General features: G+C 38.9%; 1 protein-coding gene across 1 annotated transcript in view; it reads left to right on the top strand.

The window, feature by feature from the left end:
• Positions 1-937: 937 nt before the first annotated feature.
• UHRF2 (ubiquitin like with PHD and ring finger domains 2) overlaps positions 938-23,752 on the top strand; it is a 74,917-nt gene continuing 52,102 nt past the window's right edge. The window contains exons 1-2 of the mRNA XM_063295066.1: positions 938-1,572; positions 16,794-17,036. Coding sequence (XP_063151136.1) covers positions 1,420-1,572; positions 16,794-17,036 — 396 coding nt within the window. The 5' untranslated portion in view covers positions 938-1,419. The remainder of the gene's footprint in view (positions 1,573-16,793; positions 17,037-23,752) is intronic.

Below are 23,752 nucleotides of genomic sequence, written 5' to 3'. Positions count from 1 at the left end.
TCTTGTTACACTGAATTCCAAATATTGCTATATTTGGCTCTAGCAAGTGATGGATCTAGCAAGTGGATGTGTTTTTTAGTGGAATTTGTACAAAAATGTTTTCTATAACACACGGATTCTCAAAGGCAAAGGACTCACGCAGTCTTAGATTTATGCTTTGGCACCATGCTTTTTAAGGCGCTGCTCGTGGAGGCCATTTTTTGCAGTGCTACCACTAAAGAGATTCAAATGAAAATTTCAAGAGATTCGTGTAAATCAAGTAATTAAATATTGCAAACGACTGTAACTCATAGGTTTGAGTGTGATACTATACAGTTAACTAATGCAAAATTAACAGGATATGTCGGATACATTCTGCGTTGCGAAGCGTGGGATTTTTATTGTGCACTCTGTAGATGCAAACGTGATCTATAACGTATGCAGGTTTTACACATTCAGTGTAAAATCCCGAAGATCCATGTTTTTATGCTATGTCTGGCAAATGTAAGCTCTGTGGCATTTGTGCTGTCCACATACACTGCTCTGATATACAGTTGGATACACCGACGAAATGTGTCTGTGCGCGTGTGTGTGTTCAATGGATCCCCACCCCAAAGAAGCGTAAACAATCCCAATGAATTCAGTGCCGCTTTTCTAAGTAATGCGTACTTAGGTAAAGATGTTTACTGGATTGCAAACATCATTCGCTTACAGCGGCGGTAACCCACAGCCGAGTCCATCCGGTCCAGACAAGTTTAAGGCAAGGCGGCGAATTGCCGCAATCTCCCAACTCTGCCACGAAAACCAGGCGGAATGCGAACGAACCTCAGATCTGGCGCCTCGAGGTAGCGCGAAAGGGGCGTGGCGCTGGGCCGGGCGTGCTTCGAGAGGCGCGAAGACGGATTTGAGCACGTGAAACGCCGCCTCCGCGGCTCCACTCCCCGCCTGCCGTTATTGTCTCTTTAAGGTCGTGGCAAGGGGTGGGGGCGCGCGTGGATAGCGGCGGTTGTGGTGGTCCGTGTTTGTCTCGCGAGATCAGCGTTGGCGCCGTGACCTCCATGTGAGAGCAGCGGCGCCTTGGTAAACAGTCCTCGGGGTTAGGACATGGCTCCCGCCGGCGCCCGTTAGCTTAGCCGAGCCGGCAGCTCCCAGCTAAGCGCTGACAGGGTTTGCCGCCATTCTGGGGTAGCTTTACAGAGCCGTTGCCGCCGGTGCGTCGCGAGTGGGGCGGGGGAGATTGGGCGGGCAAGTGTAGGAGGATCCAAGGGTGCTGGCGGGCCAGGGAAGAGGAAGGCCGGCCGGTAGCAGAAGCGGCTCGCGCCGCGGTGGTCCTCGGGATTCAGGCAGCAGCTCCCCGTTCCCACCCCCAGCTTCGCCAGGTGGAAAAATCCAGAGGCAGGAAGCTTCTGTTCCTTCTTTTCTCTCCTTCGGGAGCGCGCCATGTGGATCCAGGTCCGGACCATCGACGGTGCCCAGACCCGGACTATCGACGACCTCAGCCGCCTCACTAAGATCGAAAGTCTGCGTGAAAAGATCCAGGAAAGCTTCCGCGTAAGCCCTGACCGGCAGCGTCTTTTCTACCGGGGCAAACAGGTGAGGCGTCCGCGACACTCCCTCTCCCCGGCCGCTCAGCCGTGCGCTGGCTGCGGCTTTAACTGCTGCCCCTCCATCAAGGGGGTTTCTTTACTGTCGTCTAAGGGGAAGGAAGCAGCCGGGGATGCCTTTGTGCCGAGGAAAGGGACGGCAGCGGCGGCTTCGTTCCGCTCCTCCTGCCTCTCCCTGTTCCAGCGCCGCTGCACGCGAGGCATCTCCGCATCCCGCTAGCGGTTTCCGGCAAGACCGGGCGACGGGGATTCCTGCGCGGGACTCCCGGGAAGCCGGGCGCTGCAGCTTCTCCCAGGTGGGAAGAGAAAAGGCAGGTCGCGGGAGCTGCCTCTGCTGCGCCGCGCGCTACTTCCGGTGGTTCAGTGGTCTCCGGCAAACCTTGGTACTGGCCGTGCTCCCCTCAGTTGCTCCCCGGGGAATTGGCAGCTGCCCAGAGGAAGTTCTTGTCGTCATCTCTCACTTTTCTGCCCTGTGTTTCTCCCATCCCCCTTTTCTCCCCGATTATCCTGGTGGGAAAACTGCTAGCCAGCTCTGCTGATGTTAAGATGAGCCTTTCTTCCAGTAGCATTGTACTGGGTTTTAACCGGAGTGTGATCGCCTTTTCGTCCTGAAGAATATCTCTGTGGTCGCAAGAATTGACACTGGCTTGATGGCACCTAATCAGTCATCTCCTGTTCTGCACACCTTTTGTTGGTGTTGTGCTCAAACTCTTCTTTCTGTTCACACTTGGATATATTAATGCAAGATGTTGTTGTCCCCCCCTCCTATATATAGTACGGTGAATGCTGTAACAATCTGGGTAATTAACCTAGGGCATACAAATGTTAATTTATTTTATTGTGCAATGCTAGAATTGTGTTCTGTTACAGTACGTTTTTAAGTTGTATGGTGCTTGGGTATTGCCCTGATATTTCATTGTGATGACAGACTAAAGCACAAGGAAACTGCCTGAAACACTGTTAAGAACATGTGTGATAAATAGGATAAATACATAAAATCTATTTATTTTCTTTAATCCAGAGTTAAATAACAGGCATTTTGAGTGTGAATTTCATTCACTCTTCAGAGAACTTCCTTTGTTAATTTATTACAGGAAATCACTACGGCTATTTCTCAGCCTAGTCCAAATTACAGTATTGTTGTAGCTTAAAAAGGATGGGAAACCCCATGTGCAGCACTTTAAGCTCTCAGAACAAAGATATCATGTAAGTGTAATAAATTAAAGCATACTGTGGTACCTTAAAAGCTGTCAGATTTATCGTGGAAAAGCCTTTGTGGATGTCAAAACATGTTAGCCACAATAAATTTATGTCACCTAAATTTTCTGTGGTGATTGTGGCAGCTAACACAATATCATAAAAATATTTTCATTAATTTGTATGGTTTTGCTTCTGCTTAGAATCTTTAAATGGCACATCATTATTCTGGTGCCCTCTGGCCATGCTGGCTGTAGTTAATAGGAGTTTGTCCATCCAGAGGGTATTAGTTTAGGGATGCTTAGTCTGTTTTTAGCTGCTATAATCTGGTAGGTTGTAAAGACTACTTTTCAGGGGGAATCTCCATTTAAATCCCCAAAGTAATGACCATGAGAGGTAGGTTGGACTAAGAGAAAATAACTGGCCTAAAGTCATGTAGTGAGTTTTCAAGGCTAAAAGTGGGCTTGAACCTGTGTCTCTCTGGTCCTAGTTGAACATGTTAACCACTGCACCATACTGTCTGCCTAAGTACACAAAAGTTACAGAAAGTGATCAAAATAAGTGTGACTATAACATGGTTGTATATAATTTACCAGATTGCTACACCCTAAACCTTAATATCAAGTTTACTGGTAGTAAGGCATCAGAACCTAAGGAGAGTATATGATGCAAGGCAAGGACACAGGAGAAGAACCAGTAGTAGGTGCTGTAGTAACATTGCTTCAATACTGTTTCACAACTGACTGAGATAACTGGAAATGTTGGTGCATCTCATCTTTTGGGCTCAAGTGCTGGCTGGCTATCACCTCTGTTTATGAGGATAGGGAAAGATATGTTTTGCAGGAGTAGGTCTAATGGCAAAAGTGCTTCAAGTAAGGAGGCGCTGATTGCTGGGCCATTCTCACTGATGGTATTCATGCATTTGTCTAAATCATAGCTTATTTAATTATTGCTTATTTAATACATCAAAACAGCTAGGTGCTCACCATCACTCATGCCTTAGGACCTCCAGATTGGACTATTGTAACACGGTCTACATGGGGCTGCCCTTGAAGAGTATCCGGAAGCTTCAAACTGGTACAGAATGCAATGGTGAGGGCAGTTATAGAAGAGCACATATTACATCTCTGCTTTGTGAGCTGTATTGGTTGCCAGTTTGCTGCTGGGTCCAATTCAAGGTGCTTTTTTGTTTTGACCTTTAAAGCCCTTCATGGCACGGGACTGGGATATTTATTTATTTTATTTTCTATCCTGCCTTTATTATTTTTATAAATAACTCAAGGAGGCAAACATACCTAATACTCTTTCCTCCTCCTGTTTTCCCCACAACAATCTTGTGAGGTGAGTTGGGCTGAGAGAGAGTGACTGGCCCAAGGTTACCCAGCCAGCTTTCATGCCTAAGGCAGGACTAGAACTCACAGACTCCTGGTTTCTAGCCCAGCACCTTAACCACTAGACCAAACTGGCTCCATATCTGAGGGACTGCCCACCTCTCCCCAATTACATTAGCCTATTCCATTAGATCTAGCAGGGAAGGCATGTTATGGTTTCCATCCACCAGAGACTTGCATATAGTGGGTCCCAGGAGGCGGGCCTTCTTTGCTGTGGTTCCCTCCTTGTGGAACATTCTCCCCACTGAAATTAGGCGTGCTCATTCCCTGTTATCGCTTAGGAAGTCCCTCAAGACTTGGTTGTGTTGTCAGGCCTGGGGGTCTTTGGGAATGGGAGACGTTCTTAGATGGCTCCACTATGACTGACATTCTTGCTCTCTCCGCGGGGTTGGTATATTTTAAATTTGGTGATAATGTTCTTTTTAATAATCATTTTTTTTTATTTTTATAATTGTTTTTATTTACTCACTGTTTTTATCTTACTGTTGTATTCTGCCCAGTCATCTTGTGTGAGTTGGGTGGCCATATAAATGTGAGCAATAAATAAATAAATAATATGTAAAGCACAAATCACACCATAGTGTTATGCAATGGGTAAATCCAGTTATTGTCAGGTTTAAATACTAAGATCTCAGAGATAAATGTAGGAGCCCTTTGAATATCTCAATATAGCAGAAATGAAGGATTTTTAAGAAAATACTGCTGATAGGCTTAGAAATAATTTGTATAACTGATCATTCATTTGGCCTTCTATCATGTACTTAAATTTTAATACACAAAGTGTTTTATTAATCCTTTGTGTGTCAATTAAGTGCATCTAAGACTGATAAGCTTCTGTATAATACTTGTGGAGCATGATAGACCAGAATGCATGCTTATGAGTAGGAACTGCTGTATACAATATGATGGCTGTATACAAATATTTTTTCTTCTAAAGCCCTTGCAATGTTAGACAATTGTATAGTAAGCTTTGAAACTTCCCAGTAATAATGAAGTATATTGTGGTAGAACATTTTTGTACTGTTTTAATTGTTTAACAGCTTTTATGGTTGTTAGCTGCCCATAGTCACTTGTTTGAGATGGGCAGCTATATAAATTGAATGAATGAATGAACAAATAAACAAACAAACATTGCTGACCTTAATTTTTTAGGGCGTTGGAAAATCTTAAAATATTTATCACTGGTGTTTTGCATTGTGTAACTTTTCAGAAACAGATTGACTGGCTTTATTTAGGTGACATGCTAAATGTGTCTTAGAGTTAAGTCACTAACCCAGTGAATGCATCCAGGTAGCACAGGAAATCATGGTTGCTAGTTTATCACCTAATTAGTCATTATGCTAGTAACATGTTGCTTTCTGGACTTTTTAGGTTTACTTTTGCAAATAACTACTACAACAAGAACCTTGTAGTGATCCAATTGGATTAGATATACCATACACCTGTAATACTGCTTTATGACTATTTCTGCATGAGATGTTGTTTGCTTGGAGCAAAGTAATAGCTAACTAACAACCAGCTAACCTGATAGCCTTTGCTTAGGTAATGTACTAAGCCACAGCCGGCACTGCTTAACCAGAGAACAAAGTATGGCTACAGAATATAGTGATTAGCCTCATGTCTGAATAATGAATTGACCATATTTCCTAGCTTAGATGAAAAGTAGGCTAAACCACAATGTGTTGTGTGCATCAGATTCACCCATTTGCTAAGATATGGCTTGTTTAAACACAGGTTCCTGATTAAGCCCCATTTATCTGAGTCTACACATTGTACTATGCAGTAAATTGTCATTAATAAATTACTGTGGCTAGGTTCACAAGCATTTTGAGTCATCACTAAACAAGCTATTTGATGGCTTAGAGGCAGGAGTTCTCAAGCTTTGTCATGCTGTGATCCTCTAAAATTATGTGGGGACACCCCCCCCCCCCCGAATTAAATTTTCAGATTGCAGTCTGACAGGGCTTCTTTTCTGTTAGCTTGTCCAGGCAGAGTGGCCTAAAGTTGATCCAGCTTTGCATGAGTACAAGTTAGACTTTTGCATTCAAAGCTGGGTTGCTGTCTAAACTTGCTCCTGGGGCCAAGGTTCTCTTTTGGCAGTTTTTGTGCTCACAGCAACATGTCCTGTAGCAGCTCTAACCCACTCCTCAGTACTCCCCAAGATAAGCCAGTCAGATTCAAGTTGTTCTTGTCTAGTTTCACCTTTCTCTCTTCCAAGAGTATTTCTTCGGGGGGGGGGGGAGCATCATGCTGGGTCCTGGTGCTGAGCCTGCGTGTCCCATTTCAGATAGCTCATCTTTTTCCTTCTTTTCCTTCTTGCAGTTTTTCCCTGCCTGGTAAAATGCCTCTACCAGGTGTTGCATGAAGTGATTTAGAAGGTGTACCCTGTATATCTTGCATGTAGTACACATCATTGTGTATGAGTTGGGCAGTCGAGAAGTTCAATAAATAAATAAATACTATAGGAACAAAGGATGGGGTTTCACAGCCCCCAGCTCCTGCTTCAAGTGGTAGGGGGGAAGAAGAGAGAAACTGGAGAGAATAATTAGTGCAACAAATATTGAACAGGCAAGTTCTGAGTGACAGTGGAGGCCTTGGCTTCCTCTTCTTTGCTTTATGTCAGTGCAGCTATATCATGAAGCGTTTCAGCCTCAGGTGGCGCCTTGGGCAAAAGCGAGATTTGGGCCCCATATTTGAGAGCTTACCCTAGGAAGTCTGGTTGCCGGATGAGAGGCCCTGCACAAAAAACAACTTCACCCAGTGTCTACTTGGTGGGTAGGGCATAGTCACAGGAAGCCACTTAGCCAGCTTTCATCTTGCCCAGCTTGGCTATCCTTGGAGGTGGGAGCTGAAGAAAAGGTAATTCTCAAGCAGCTTGTTTATGACCATCTGTGTTGTGAGCAATCCAGGTCTGCAATGTGGTTTCCTCAGGAAAATGTGGGTGCCTTGCTCCCTGTGGCTGCAGCTCCTGTTGGAATTGGCCAACCAACTGGCCTTCTCCTCTCCTACAGGGCTGGAAATCTGCCTTAATGGGAACCAGACAGTTGGATGCTTAAGCTTAGCCTTGGTTGCCTTCCAAGCCTGGATAAATGGTTGCTTTGAGTGCTGTAGCCAGAATAGGTATTTTCCCAAGTCTGGAGAAATTGTGCCCATGACTAGGTTTTCAGTCAGGGTTGAGTTGTATTATCTGATCTCACATTCTCCCTGTTCCCGGACCCAGCACCTGGACCCAGTATGATGCTCCCCAGGAAGAAGCTCAGGAAAAGCTGCCGTTGGAGGAGGGGAAAGGTGATACAAGACAAGGTCATTTAGTCTTGGTTGTGATGCCTTGGCAGTGCTTATCAGCATATTAGGGTGGTTGCAGGAGTCATTAGTGGAAAACCATTGGAGGAGAGCCCCAGTACCTGGATCCTGTGCCCAGCTCAGTCCAGGGTTAGCAGCTTGGTGAAGGCTGCCTGAGGGCAGACAGTAAGAAGTAGTGTAACACCTCTTAGATTTGTTCATGCCCCCCTCTGGGTTGTGACCCACAGTTTGAAAACCTTTGGCTTAGCAAAGTGTGCGCACCCAGCCATTTTGTAAAAGTTCAGAATTGGAACATGACACATCAAAATTTGTTTGCTCAGTCTGCATTCCTACTTACGAGGATATGAGTCGTACAAAGTGATTTCATTACAAATGAATTTAAATCTCTCTCATGCTAAACCAGAATTAAAATGGTTGCAAAATACTATATAAAATCACAGTAAATAACTACTGAAAATAGGCTAGCAATTATACTGATTTTAGTATATATGGTTCTCTGCACTCTCTGGCCAGGATTCAATAACTGAAAATGAGGAGATTTCCCTTACTATTCCTTGTAGGAGAATACAAACATGGCATTCCCATTTTTTTAATCTACAAAATTCTGAGAGACTGTTACAGTCTTCCAGACAATAGCTCCATCTCATTTATAAGCAACTCCTGATCTGCAGGGATAAGAATATTTTTGCTTCATCGTCATTCCTGTGTCTGTGTTTTTCTCTTTGTGAATGTTTTCTTTTCCCATTGTTGCACTAGTGTAGAAGAGGATATTGTTTTTAAGTTGAAATTATTTATCTGCCTCATTACCCATGTTCCTCCCATAAAGGGAAGGAAGCACTCCATTCTTCCTTTTGAATTAGTACTTTTAACTACTAAGTAGAAATGCCTACTATTCTATGATCTTAGCATTCCTGATTTTTATTACTGTACCAATATTTAGGATTATTCCTGGGCATATTCTGCTACCTCATCCTCTTGATGAGAGAGAGAAAAACTTATTTCATTTCTCAGCTTATAATGAACTTGCAAGAGATTCTTTTGCAGCTTCAGCATGCCAGATGGATAGTGAGAGAAACCACATCTTCATAGGGTTCACATATCATGTTCCTCATAGGATATTTGATTCTTCTTTCTGTAAAGCCATACCTGGAAATGTGCTTCAGATATTCAGAATACTCAAATAGTTTAATTTCTCTGGTTTTAGTTTAATTTTGTTTTTTGAGGTTTTCATGTGATCCAGACATGTTTGTGTTTCCCGTCTATCTTGTTCCAACTGAAAGAAATCATTGTGTTGTACAGTATGGCAACCTTAAAACAAAGCATGCATAGTAGTTTGCAGCTGTGCCACTTGGGAGGAACCCTAAGCATATGCATGGCTGAACCTAACCCAGGGTTGCTGTGTTACCTGAACGTGTTATAAAGTTTCTTCCCCAAAGAATGCACTGGTTTGTGGAAGGAAAAGTAACAAGAGATTGGGATCTTGTGAGGTGAGGGTAGCAAGCGATGACTCTTACTTATTTCAGATTTTTAAAGTTGCTTTTTAGGACTATGCCTCCCCAAAGAAGAGTGAGACAATGTGAAAGATGTTGTATAGCTTAAAGGTGTATTTTTCAGATATCAGGAGTTAATTTGTGAACCTATTTTTCTGTAACAAGCATACGCAATGATGAGAAAGATGCATTCATCATTCAACCAGAAATTAGAACTAAACTGGTATTCTACTGAGGCGGTTATGTGTTGCTACATGTGTGAAGCAGAAGTTAGCTGCATGTGGATTAGAGTGAAATTGATTGTATCTATGGAATTACTCAGCTTTGGATGGTTAAATCCTCATATTAAATTTAATGTTCTTGATAAGTAACATGTATTAATGCAAATGCTATCTTTTCTTTGGGTATTTAATTCTGGAGCAATCTAGCTTCTTTTATTATCATGCAAGACCTCCCCCTCCACACAATATTATTAATGTTTATTCTTACCTGACAGTCAAATGAATTTGCGGGTTCTAGAAAACAAGCTAACCAAGTTTTTTGTCCTTGCATATTAGTGCTGGCTACTTGACCGCTCAAATATTTTCCAACTATTCAATGAATTAATTTAATTGAGGTGTTAAAAATTTATTGGTAAAACTGGATGTAATGATGAATCATTTCTCTTTGAGTGCTAATGTAAAAGTGTTGATCAATCTACAGTCCCAAGAGGATATGATACCATGAATTACATTTAGTAGAATCTTTCCCCAATTAATTTTTCTTTCTTCCTTTCCTGTTTGTACAGTAAAATGTAGGTACTTATAACTTTCTATATATTTGCTAAGGTTTTCATCCCTTTTGCTGCTTATGAGGATAGTAGGATTGAGGTATCTAGTTCCCTTTCCTGTTGCTAATCATTGATCATAATTCCTGATAGTACTGGTCTGGTATCATTGTACTTACCTAATTAGTACAGAAATAGGGAAGTTAGAGTGAACTGAGTTCATTGCCATTAATCATCAGGTCAGAACTATATCTTTATCATAGAATATGCATCTAGATAGAAACCCTATTGATGAGAAATATTTAGTCTGCTGCCATATTTTATTTGGAAAATTGGAAATTTTAACTTGTTGGGTAAAGTAGTAATAGGGAGAAACCAAGAACTGCAGAATTATTTCTGCTGGTAATATCTGACTATAATTGTAACTTCATGGTATGAAAAAAGGTATCACATTTTTGCATAATGACAAATATCAGTTTGGGCTTATTTTGTGGATATCAGCCAGTTTCAGCCTCATGTCATAATTTCCAGATAATGTTGCCACAACTGTTTTCAGTAGCTACAAATAAAAATGAATGTTTATTAATTGAAGATGATAAATTTTGCCTTTATCTAAAATTTAAAAGTATGAAGCATGCAAGTTCTTTTATCTTCATGGTAATATGTAATACCAGTATTAAAAAAGAAAGCAGAAAACTGCTTTTTATGGAATCAGACTAGTGATCTATCTAGGTCAGGACTGTTTATTACATTGACGGGCAGCGTCTTTCTGAAGTTTCAGACTGAAGTCCTTTTTAACTTTTTCAAAAAAAATATCAGGTATTAAATTTGAGATGTTTTGTTTCCAAATCATGTGCGCTATTATTGAGGTATTGGTCTTCTATGAAACAGTGTGGTTATGTGTTAGGAAAACTTGCATTCCTTCCCCTCTCCCAGTTTTTGACTATGAAACAGATGAATAACTTAAGTTAGCACAGAGTTAATTTTTATTACATAGGTTATGTAATGAGTTACTGTTTGAATGATTCATATGATGGAATGTGTGTCTATACAAAATGATTTTCTGTACATTAAAAAATGAAGATTGGAAAGCTTTTCTTGCCATTGTTGTTTAGAAAGTCTAAAATGGTCCAGACAAGACATTATGCATTGACACTTAGCATCCTAAGGACTAATCTATTTGAATTCCTCAGTTACATTGAAATTTCCATGTATTAGAATTCATGATACTTTGTTTCTAAGGCAACTAGAAATAAAGAGTGCAACTTAATGTGAATATATCAGTTTTAATTTCAATGTAAATTTAATTATTGTTAATCAGTAACCATTTTTTCTAAGTTCTATGTGTGGGAGCTTCAGCTGAGAAATATGCTATAGCTGTGTTCATGTGCCTAATCCATAGTTTATTTAACCATGGTTTACTGCAGAGATGCACAATTGGGTTCCAGGGTTACCTGTGATCACCAGTTACTATCCCTCACAAACTCTAGACATTATTACCAAATTGTATTTTGTAATGTGAAAAGAGGGAAAAATAATTGAATATATAATAAAAGAGTGATCAAATTTACTGTTTATTTTAAATGAATATAAATGTATATTAAATATTTAGTTTTTGTCCCAGCCTTATCCATTACTTTCTCCTTTCTTGCAATATTGCTTTTCTTTAATATTTTTATTTTTGTGAAATATAACAACCAAAATAATATAAACAGAAGAAAAAAAATGCAACGGTGCTTATACAAAAGAAATGAATGCATAATAGTGATTAAAGTGAACAAAAACTAAAGGAAGTGGGATCCATGTAATAATATTACAACTAACTTACTCCTTTTAACACATTAAATCTAGACTACATTTGAATTTACTGCTCTGCCTTCTCATTTTTATAATATAAAATAATATAATGTAAAGATATTTCAAAACTTGGTAGGAAACACATCTCCTGAACCCACTCTTTAATATCAGCTAACATTTCTTTTTATCTACATGGAATAATTCTATATGTCAAACTACAGGCTCAGTAGAGGCAGAGTTCTTCATAAAATGTTAAATCTATAATTTAAGAGTGTACTTCAAAATCATATTTACATATTTACTAGCTATATTTTCCTCAAAGTTGTTAACAAATGTAATGACTTGAAGTCAAAATAGAGCCATGGATGGGCATGACCAAATCATATGAGTTATACAGCTCTGAAATTTCCTGCAATACTAGCCCAAGAAATCAGATATGTAATTATTTTTAAACATTCTTTGAGGAGTCCAATAAAATGGAACAAGGTTTTCTGATGAATTAACTTCATCCCTTGATCCTAAGAAGTATATTTTACAATTCTTAAAGCCTGGAACAATTGATTTTCCAAAACTGGATATTCTAGCTCCTTCCACATATCATATATATTACCTATATTAAGCTACATGCTGCTTTTGGCACATCATGTAGAGGCCAGGTATGGCACTTTGTCATGAAAATGTACCAGCTTAGATTTTTGCATGCTTTTCTAAAATGGAGATTCAAGGGGTGAAAATACTAACTTTTCACTTAATGGGAAGATTATCCACAAAATAAATACTGAACAACAACTGCTCTCTTGGTAAACATGAAAGGCCAAAGAAATGGTCATACTGAGAGCAAATTAAGAGTTAAATACCAAATTATGCCATCTGCAAACTGAAAAGAAGCAGTGCTGGAGCAGAAGAAGATTTCTGAGGAAAAAAAGTTGAAATCATTTTCAGCATTACAAGAGTAGTTGAAACAGACTCATTTTAAATCTGTCATGGTCCTGAAGAGCTATCATGGAGGAACCTCTGATAAGGCAATCATTAGAAGGGGAAGAAGTCCTTATATGTATTTATCCTGTCAGAACTAAGGGTGTGCAGTGCTTCAGTTATAACCATAAAAAGGTACTTACAAGTAGCACTTGTCCACATTTTAAACCAAATGTGACTTCTCCCAGGATCATGTGACAGGTATAAAGGCAGCCATGTGATCCTAGGAAGAAATACAGCTGCTTCATATATACAGAATAAAGAAAACAAAAAGAGAAAGGAAAAAAAACACAAAAGTGCAGAAAGAAATAATAAAAAGAAGTAGAAAAAGCTTCTGATTTCCTTTGCAGCAAAATATAAGTATGATTACAAAGTTATCTATTACTCATGATTACAAAAAAAGTGTAATTATAAAAACCACAAGTCATAAGTGCATTTTTTTCTGTTTCATGCAAGAAGTCTGTAAGGGGTTTCCAGTCAGCCATAAAGACAGATACTATCTTTTCTCTAAACAAGGACATTAATTTAGCCATCTTTGCAAGTTCCATCATCTTCACCAACCATTACTCAACTGTGGGTAGTGTTGAACCTTTCCACTTTTGAGCATATAATAATCTTGCTGTAGTTGTCATGTATATAAAAAAAGTTCCATGACTTTTTTCTTGTTGCCAAAAATATATAGTTGCCTTAAGGAGTTGCTGACAGATGGTATATGAGCACTCTCCAGAGTACTGTTTTGCCTTTATATCCAAAATACTGTGCAGCCATAAGCAATACTACCCTGCTCTGCCAGAAATCTGAATGAAATATTCCTTTGGTCAGTTTGTAATTTGATTCTGGAAAATGAATTATTAAAATATTCCATGGAAAGGTGGTTGGGTGCTTTAAGTAGGGTTACCACACTTTATCAATCAAGCTGTCTATCGTTACCCACACACACCAAACAAGTATGTGTGAATTTCATCTATCCATCTATCTGAATTTTACTTTGTTACACACATTATGTTTTATTGAACTTCTAAACTTTAGTATTTGATTATGCCATCCTTATTCCTACATACAGATTCCCCCCCCCCCCGTGCTGCCATCGTAATAGTAGATGGATTTGATACTGACATAATCACTGAAAGAAAAACTTCTATTGGTCTGTCTTTGTGAAGATCACAAATACCACACTATTTATGAAGCAGTTATGTAAAATAGCTGTGCAAATGAGATTTGTTTGTCTAAAATCCTGTAATTTCTCTTTGGAGAATTAGTTTTTACATATCTTAGTTAGGTCTTTATCATTTAAATGTGACTGCATAAATTTTTACTTACCTTGTAGATTTGCAGATTTGGCATACAAATACAACTTCCATCTTAAATGTGCGGCTGATAACCAACAGTGAAAGATTTCCTTTAAGCCCTTTGTGAGCATTCTAAACTTTATATACATGCATGAGGACAGTCAGAATACTAGCCCAGTCCTGAGTGCCACTGCCCTTGTTGACTACTATGAGTGTTACCTCTGTGAAATAAAATCCTGATTTTTTAGGATCCTTAATATCTGTGGGAAAATTTCATGAATAAAAAAGGTTCTCTGCTGCAGAAAGTCACTTTGAATATAAAGAGGGTGTTGAGAAAGCAGAGCTAACAGTTTTGCTTCTGTTCTTCCCCTAGTTGTGTTGGTAAGATTTAGAATGCCTGCATGGAACTTACATTTGTGTTTTACAATAGATGAAGTAAATTACTGCAATCTGGACCCCAGCTAAGATACGAAAAAACACCTTCCCCAACCTGGCTTCCTGTAAATATGCTAGGATCATACTGTAATTCCAAGAATTTTGATGTGAACTTGCAACACACATGAATGGCACATGGTCATGAAAGGCTAAAGTAGAGAGAGGGATTTCTAGCATAGACTGATTTAGTCTGCATCTGAACAGTGTCTCTAATGCATTCTTTAAAGTTTGTGTTTTAAACAATATCAATAAATGGCCATTTGATTTCCATGAGTGGAAAGTAAACTACTCCATTGTAGGATGCTTTCTGAGGCAAAAAGTGCTGATCTCTCCAGAACTCAGTGGCCCAGTTCCTACTGACTGCCTGATTTTTCCTGAAGTGAAAGTGTGGGAAACTAAATTCCCAGTGCTTTCCCCACACCTTGCAAAACAGGACTTCAGTTTCTGAAGATGAAATATTAACTGTTGCTGTTACCATCTCTCAGATTCACTTTCTGTTTTGGGAAGAGTAGAAATGTTTTAATTGCTTTTGCAGATTCTGCAAATATGGTAAGGGAAAGGTTTGGCAATATAATTTGACCCTGGCATTGCTGAGCATGTGGTAGTGTCTTCTGTAGTAGAGTTGGGATGACACTTTGAAATCTCTCTTCTTTAACAGGTTAGATATATCAGGTATTTAGTTAGTGATATGTGAAATTAAAGACTCTAGTTTTTGTAACTAGATAATTCTGAGGTTGTCTAAAACTGAAACAAGTGGACATACTTAGAAAGTATCAGCATAAAATATCTCTGTATATGAGATTATCTCCATCTCTTTTTGTTCTTATATTTTCTTTCTAACAGGAAGGAAGTAGTGAATTAACAGTTCAAATTTTGTTTGGAACTTAGAATCTGCCTCTCGTCCTATTCTTACTCATTAGGATCATTAGCATAAATAGCGTTTCCTGATACAGAATGGCTTTCTGGTGCTTTTCCAGAAATTAAATCACATGACCACATCCTTTTCTAGTATCTTTCTTTCTAGAAGCTAAGAAGTAATTAAATCCAATACTAATTCGATGCTTGGCTCCAGACTTCCCTTGAAGAGTACTTTGCTGGTTCCTCTGTTGGAGAAAGTAGTGGTAGACAATTTTTGCTATTTCCTTCCACAGACCCTGAAAAACTATTTCAGACATTGGATGACTCACTGGAATGGTGTGGAAGGTTTCTCTGTAGAGAGAAGGGGAATGCGTGAAAAAAATCCTTGTTTTATGCAGTGAAAGTTCCTGAATCAGAGTCCGTTTTGCAAATTGAAGGAAATCATTTGTGAAAGGGACATTGGATCCAACCTACAGGTAGTTCTTAAGTTACAACAGCAATTGGGACTGGAATTTCTGTCACTAAACAATTCAGTCATACAGTGCAACGTCATGTGACCACATCACTTAGCAATGGCAACCCTGCAGTCCCTGTTGCCGTCGTTATGTGAGCACCTCCTCGCAGCTTCCTGCTGGCTTCCAACAGCCAAAGTCAGCAGGGGAGCTAGCAGGAAGTTTATGTCCCATGTGGCTTGCAAGCAGGCTGGCAGTCAGATAAGTGGCTGCTGCCAGGTGGGAGAGGGAGCAAGGGTGTGTGTGGGTGGCTGGGGTGGTGTGGCGTGGCATGAGTGTGGTGGGTATTGGGGTGGCTGCTGCCAGGTGGGGGGGTTGCATGAGGGTGTGCGAGTGGCCAGGGAGGTGTAGCATGAGTGCAGCAAAGCTCAGGGGTGGTATGTGGGTGGTGGGGAAAGTGTGGTGCAAGTGCGGCGGGGCTTGGGTTGGCTGTTGCCAGGTGGAGGAAGGTGCATGAGAGAACAGGGAGGTACAGTGTGAGTGCAGAGGGGCTGGAGAGGGTGTGTGGGTGGGGGAGATTTACACAAGCAACTTGTGACCTTCCCTGCCGACTTCCCCATTGACTTTGCTTGTGGGAAGCCGGCAGGGAAGGTCGCAAATGGTGATTGCATGACCATGAGCGCCGTTGTAACTTCGAACCGTTGCTGAATGAGTGGTCATTAACTGAGGACTACCTGTATTATGCTTGACAATGAAAACGTCAACTTCAATTTTTCTTTTACATATAAAAATTACAATGGTAATAAAAATTCCATTGAAAAAACTATAACACTTCAAAATAATCAGGCAGTAAACATTTGCTGTCTAATCAGATGTTTCCAACACAGTTGTCATGGATTCTGGATGTAAATGAAAAATTCTTACTTTTACTTTAATCTCTTATTGTTACATATTCTTGCCCATACATTTAGTTGCGAAACAGAAAGAGAAATATACTTAATAAATAAATGAGTGTATTATGGCATTTTGTTCAATGAAGCTTTTCACCTTTTCATTGAGAGTTCTAAATCCCTTAAAAACCAAATTAAGAGAATAATTTGTAATTAATACCAGCTATTCTGATACATTGTAGGCTTAATTTTCATGCAAGTTTTTCATGTTTTTAATTTTCATACATGTTTTTATACTATATTGATGCAATTCTTTCTTTTAACATTCAGACTCTGCTGATGTTTTTTTCTTGTCTTTTTTTAATAGCTTGAAGATGGGCATACCTTATTTGATTATAATGTTGGACTGAATGATATAGTTCAGCTTTTGATACGCTCAGAGTCTGAAGTTCCTGCTACAGCGTTGAATAAAAAAGATGGAAAGCCTGGTCCCTGTGTAGTTGCCAACTGTAAGAACAAAGTCAAACAAGGAGTGAACAGTGGATCATCAAATTTGCCATCTACATCAGCTCGCTCGTTTCTTATAGATCCTGGCATTGGTGAATACAAGGTATTTGTTTATTTTTTCATCTTGATTGTGTCTCCTAGTTTCATTTCCAAGGTAATTATGAATTAATTTTTTAGAATGAGGATTATGTATTGAATGCCTGTACTAGAACAATAAATATATTGTAATGATTTTGATAACATTTTAAATCTATTTTAAATTGACTAGTTGGAACAGAGAAGTGCTAGTGGAAGGGAGCTTGTGAAAAGCAACTTAGCCATCCCCTCCTCCCCACAGCTTCATATCTTTCTCGAGGCTTAGAGGCTCTCTAGAATGTAGTGCCTGGTTGTGGCAGGCAAGTATAACAAAGGAGAAAATATCAGATGGAGGTGACTTCTGTAATCAGAAATATGAATAGGCTAGGCATTTTTTTTCCTGTCATCATCTAATCTGATTCTTTTCTAAAATGGTTGCCTTCATATATTGTCCTGATTACCAGGAAACACACTGAGACAATGACTTGGTCTCTAATATTTATTAGTAGTACTTAACAAGAATCCTAACAAACTGAGGAAGCGTGGGAAAACCCAGCCATATAACCCCCAAAGGTTAAGGCGGTCCCGATCTGTGTCTCTTTGAATGGCTGAACAGTTCCTCAGTGCTACGCATGCGCTTGACAGTCTGGGTGGGAGCCCCCTGCTCGCCATCCTTACTCATGACATATATATTGGACTGAAGCTCCCATGAAACTCTGCTGGATGGAAATTATGGGGGCACTAGTGCATGTTTCACGTATAAGTTTGGGAAAGGTTGCTTAATAACAACAACAATGACAACAACAATAATAATAATAATGGGTGCCTTTGAGTCACTCTTGACTCCTGGTGACTGCCTGCACAAGTCCCTGCAGTTTTCTTGGCAAGATTTTAGGAAGTGGTTTACCATTGCCTTCTTCCTAGGCCTGGGGGAGAGTGACTGGCCCAAGGTCACCTAGCTGGCTTTGTGCCTAAGGCAGGACTACAACTCAGTTACCCAGTTACTCGCCTGGTGCCTTAAACACTACACCAAACTGGCTCTCTTAAATTAATTAAAACAATTTGTTAGATTTCTGTCCTACCTTTTCTCCAGGAGCTAAAGGTGACTTATACGGGATTCTATTTAACCAATAGAAACCCCAAGAGGCAGATTGGGCTGAGAGAGTTTCCATGTTGAGAATGGATTTAAATATGGGCCTTCCTGATTCTAGACCAATACTATAGCATATTGACTGTTAGTATACACTGTTAGCATGCTTTAGTATTATCTAAGACATGATATGACAGTTATGCTTCCAGTTCGTTAATCTTGTTAAATATTAAGAGGAAACAAGAGGGTTCTCCTTCTTTTCTTCCTCACTGTTCTGCAGTGTGCATTTTTCATGTGATATATTTTATGTTATGAATAACAATAGCTGCCATTGCATTTAATACTAAAACCTGCCCTAGGCATGTCAACATAATATGTTAGGTGATTGGAAACAATCAACTGAAGGTTGGTTATGGAACTTGTGTTTGAACCATGAACAGAATTAATTATTTCTGAATCCATAAACTGGGTTAATACTTCTTTTTTTTTCAATGCCAGTGTCCCTCTCTAGCTGTTTTCTTAGTGATGGAAAAGAAGACTATTCTCCAGACTGAGTGATTCTTGGTGAAGCTCTTGCATAACTTGAACTCTCTTTTCCCTATATTTAGCCAGAACCTTAAACTAGTCAACGTAGTTTCATACCATCTTTATAATAAGATGAAACATTAATCAGAACTTTAATTAATATAATAACATATGCAGAGGATATATGCTGACATTAATATAGCTTAGTAGGCTATCCTGATTGCTTCATCCAGAAAGGTTTTTTTTTAAAGTTCTCAAAAGAAACAGAACAACAGTAACACTTCCTTTTCACTTTTAACAATCTTTTTCAGTTCTGTTTTTGAGAAACTCCACTTATGAGTGCATGATATTAAGCACTTCATTGACCAAATAAAGAACAAAAATCTTTCTGCTAGGCTAGACTGACAGTGAGGAAGTAGGAGTTATTAAAAAGAGGGAAGCGATGGAGAATTTATATCAAAATGATGCTGGTTAACTGAGGATCATATCTTGGGTAACACTAAAGCATGCTAACAATGTATACTAATAGCCAGTGTGCCTATTGAGATTAATTTTTTGTGGAAATTCCATTTATTGTTGGGAGGAGTCTTCCCAAGAAAATTACCTTAGTTGGAGTTATAAAAAAGAATTAAGAATTCCTCTATGGCGTGGGAATGGGAAAAAAATATTTTGCTTCTGCCTTTCTGATACCTAAATATCCAAGAGGAGTTTGTACATTTTGCCATCATTAAGTGAATTGTTGAGGCCATGTCAGTAAACCATGTCAGTAAAAGTTTTTTTACAGGAAGTATATCAAGAAAGTGTTCAGGATATCAGGAGGACATCAAGAAAGGGTAAAATGTTTCCTTTGGAAAAGTAATATTTTGGTTGTTCAACAAATAATTTTTTAATGTTTCTTGTAAAGGCAACCATAATCTATATTTATAGCAGTGAACCTTTTTTCAGAACTAGGTTTCAAAAATGTGATCATTAACTTAGCTTTAACTCGAGATTGTGTTCCTTCCTAAGTAACAGATTATCACAATTAGGGCCATGAGGAAAGCCAAACTCTGGAGGGGAGCATACAACTTTCGGCTTATAGCCAGTTGATTAATCACAGTTTTGTTGAGTCTCTACTAGCCCTAAGACTGTGGATGTGCTATGGAATTTTTTTTGGTTACATTGTTTATTGTGAAAATGCATTCCTATAACCAATTCTGTATAGTTTCTAATTCAGTATAAAATTGTTAACTATCTCTTTATTCTTCTCTAATTTTGTGATAATATGAAGGCAAGACCAATAGAAAATTAAACATAACTATTCTTGTGCCATATTTAATAGTAAAATAGTTAAGCAGAAATCATACCATGCTAGATGTCTGCATATGCCTGCTAGTCCTTTATGTGAGAAGCTGGAGAGACAAGGTTTCTGAACCACCTCTTTGTGGTTAGCCAGTGATTAAATATATTGTCCTAATCCAGGATACATGCTATTTCCAAATGCCGGAATTAACAGCGAAAAGCTATGGTTTGTGGTAGGTTGATTTAGGGATAAAGTTGCCAGAAATAGAATTGTCCTGTATTCTGATGACATATTTAACAATCATCAAGGCATGATTTGTTTTGGAAACTGTGCTTCTTCAGCTAGTTGTGGGAACAGCTGTCATGCTCATGCAAGATTTAAGAGTGCTGTAAGGACAGAATCATTGGGATCCACACATCTACACAAGATGATGTGTAGAAATAATGCTTCCTTGTCCAAAAATGCAAATACAAACTATGTCCTTTGGAGATGTTGAAGTAATTAAAGAGAAAATTGATAGAATGAGACCGTAAAAGACTAACATTTATTAAAGTCTAAATGTCTGTTGATTAAATTGTATGCTATAATGCTGGATGTATGCAGTATTTGGGTCTAAGTCAGGCAAAGATACTTTGATTCTGGTATAGCTTTCCTTGTGGTACCTGTCAGAAGCTCCTTAAAGCAGCTATGTTTTTGCCTAGGCTACAAAGACTCAGGAAAATACTTGCTAACGTTCAGGAGGAGTTATGGAGGTTGCAGTTTATTTCTTAGTTTATTCTTTTGGTTGCTGATTTCTGTTGAAAATCTTTTAAATATTGGTTAGTGGAATCTCTGAAAACATAACAGATTGAGAAAACAACATTGAGAATTTTTTTCTTTTATTATACTACTGAAAGCTATGTGAAATGCAAAATAATTTGTTTTTCTTGTGACTGCAATTTTTTTTAATAATAGGTTTTATTATTTTTGCTCAGTTTCAGAGGCATTTATGTTCTGTTTTCTGACATGCTTTTACAGGCTGTATTCCATGCGAGCCCATGTGCTGCTTGATGTGGCTGAAAATGTAAAAGCCTTTTTACATGCCTTGTTTAATATTCAGTTACCATAGAAATTTGCTGATACTGAACTACATACTGCTGCAGCTGGAATTCAAGCATTGTTAATAGTTCAGTTCTTAGAAGCCATTTACCCACTGTATGCTCATAAGTTCAGTGCAGTAACTGATGTATGGTCATAACTCTCATTCTGCTTATGCCAGAAAAGTTGTTTCTTTCTGTGAGGCTTATGATCTAGTGATTCCATGAATGGATTATGACCAGATTCAGTCCTTAAGATAGTTTCATCCAGCTCATCCTCTGTATAGAGGGTAAAGCAAATGGGCACAGTGGCATCCAGGTTCAGAATAACAAAGTAGAAGAGCATATACTATGGCTGGAACAGGAAGGCACATCATTCTAAATTATGAAAGAGAACAGGTATTTAACTACGTGCAGCCAGTATTTTTGTTAGGCAAGTTCATATATAAATTCAGTTCCTACTATTTATCTGGCTGTACTTTGGAATCTTACTTTGGTCATGTCATGAGATCAACATGGTTGGAGAAAGATGTTATGCTTGGAATGGTCAGTGGCAAAAGACGACAAGGATGCCAAAGAACGCGCTGGTTGGATGTAATCAAAGCAGACACGGGCCAAAATATAAAGCAACTGAAAGAAGCTGCACAAGATTGGAAATCATGGAGAGAGTTGGTTTATGGAATCTCCAAGGGTTGGCTACGACTGAATGGATAATTCGATCGGTCGACTCTGGAATCTGTATAAATTCATCCCCCCACCCTTGTGTGGTTGTCCGTTGGAACCTATTGGTTTTATAGCCTGCTATTCCCTTCTTTTCATTTGTACACTTGGCCTTCTTTCATATGTGACTTTTTTTAATCCATTCCTTTCATCAGTTTGCTGTCTCATATCTCTTTCCTCGGACAGAAGACTATCGGATCTTATCTTGCCTTTAAATAGTAAATAAACCTCATCAGTACTGCAAGTGATTTTCACTGTAGTAGTAGATCGTAAAAATGGATGCTACTTGCCTACTTTCATTATATTTGTATAGAATTCTGTTTGCCTTTGGAAATGTAACATTTAGTTTGGGCAGTGGGAATATTGGTCCTTAATTATAATTATCAGTTTATACTTATTTACTGAGAAAGAAAAATTCAGAATCACATAGTCCAGTTTCCTGTTTATGACCTATCCAAACAATTTTCCTCCCCCATCCCCTTTACAATAATTTGTTTGAGATTATAAATGCCTCTACAGCATAGGAAAGTTCTTTTAAATTTGTGTAAACAAGGCTGGCCTTATGGTGCAGGGGAAAGGAAAATATTCCAAACTAGTTAAGCCCGGGAGAAAATTCTTTAACAATTGCAAATATAATGATTGGTCAGGTTCTGAGGGTTATCTTGTCTGTCAATGCTTATGAACTACTTTATAGTACAAAGAGATTAAAATAATCCAAGTTTTGGAACAGTGGTATCTAGTAACAACTAGATTAGAGGTTATTTATAAATTTGAGAGACTAAGTTTATATTACAAAAAAATATGTGCAACCACTAATGTTTTTTAATGAAGAACAGCTTTGTGAAATGAAAATTTACAGATAGGAAGTGGCAGAGAATTCTTGTGTGTGTGTATGTGTGTGTGTATACAAATGTGAGAGACTTTTCATCACTGGGATTTCTCCATTGTCAAATCCTGAATTTCCCATTTAAGGTTCCAAAAGTGTCTTTGCTTTTTGAAAGAATAATTATCATGTATATTTATATATGAAACTGTCCTCTGTTTCTATGCTTGTTTCAAGGGAAAATTCTATCTCTATTTGAGTTGGTATATGGGGGCATAGTCTTGGAAGTTGTCAGCACTTGGCAAACCTTGTCTGAGCTCACCTTTTAAAAATGTGGCTGTGGAACCTGTGAGTGGCCTGCTCCAGGCCTTGTGACTGCCACTTTCCAGCAGTCCCAAGTTATTGTTCAGTTAATCTACAGGGAACTATTCACATCACTTCCCCCTTTCTCACCACAAAGACAGTTAAAACCACCATTTTCCTGTTATAATAGATGAAATACAGTGATTTTTAAGCTTTTTTTCCCTCAGTGGAATGCCAAGCTCCTATGGCTTTTCTTTCTCTCCTACCAGATTCACAAAATTCTTGTTTTGTTTTTTTTTTTGTTGTTGGCAGCAGAGATACGGTGATTTTAAGCCCATTTTAAGGAAAGAAAATTTTCTTTCTCCTCCTGGGAAGTATGTATGTATATATGTGTATAAGGAGAGTGTGTGTGCATGAAAAGAAATGGCTGTTGTATCTGTGTGCTTCTGTGTATAAGTACAGAGGCTGAAATTTTGGCCTAGTATGTAATACAGTTCTGTGATTGCCTTTCAGTGATTTTCTAACTTCAAGTTGCGACACATCTCTTGGAATTTATGATAAATATAAAAGGCAACATTTAAAACACTATTAAAATCCCACTGTTAATACTGTGAATGGATGTAGGGGAGGGGTTCAGTTTGTTTGAGAAGTAGCCCAGATCTGGGGGTCCTATGAAGGAGTTATTTCAAAGAGACTGATTTAATTTGTGCACTGTACATCTGCCTTGGAATTTACAAGATTATGTTTTTACCTTGGCTAGCATTGAAGAAATCTTTCTGAAATAGGTATAGTTCTCACTCCACAGCTACATGAGGTTTGCCACTACATGGGGTTGACAAATATTGATTAGGCCTGCACAACATACAGTCTGTGGGCTGCAAGCAGCTCACCAATGTTTTTAAAAAGTAGTAAATTTATAGCCACT

This window comes from Candoia aspera, chromosome 2 (assembly GCF_035149785.1).
Source record: "Candoia aspera isolate rCanAsp1 chromosome 2, rCanAsp1.hap2, whole genome shotgun sequence".
In the NCBI taxonomy this organism is placed as follows: domain Eukaryota; kingdom Metazoa; phylum Chordata; class Lepidosauria; order Squamata; family Boidae; genus Candoia; species Candoia aspera.
The sequence above is the reverse complement of the archived record's forward strand: the minus strand, read 5'-3'. Positions and strand labels throughout refer to the sequence as shown.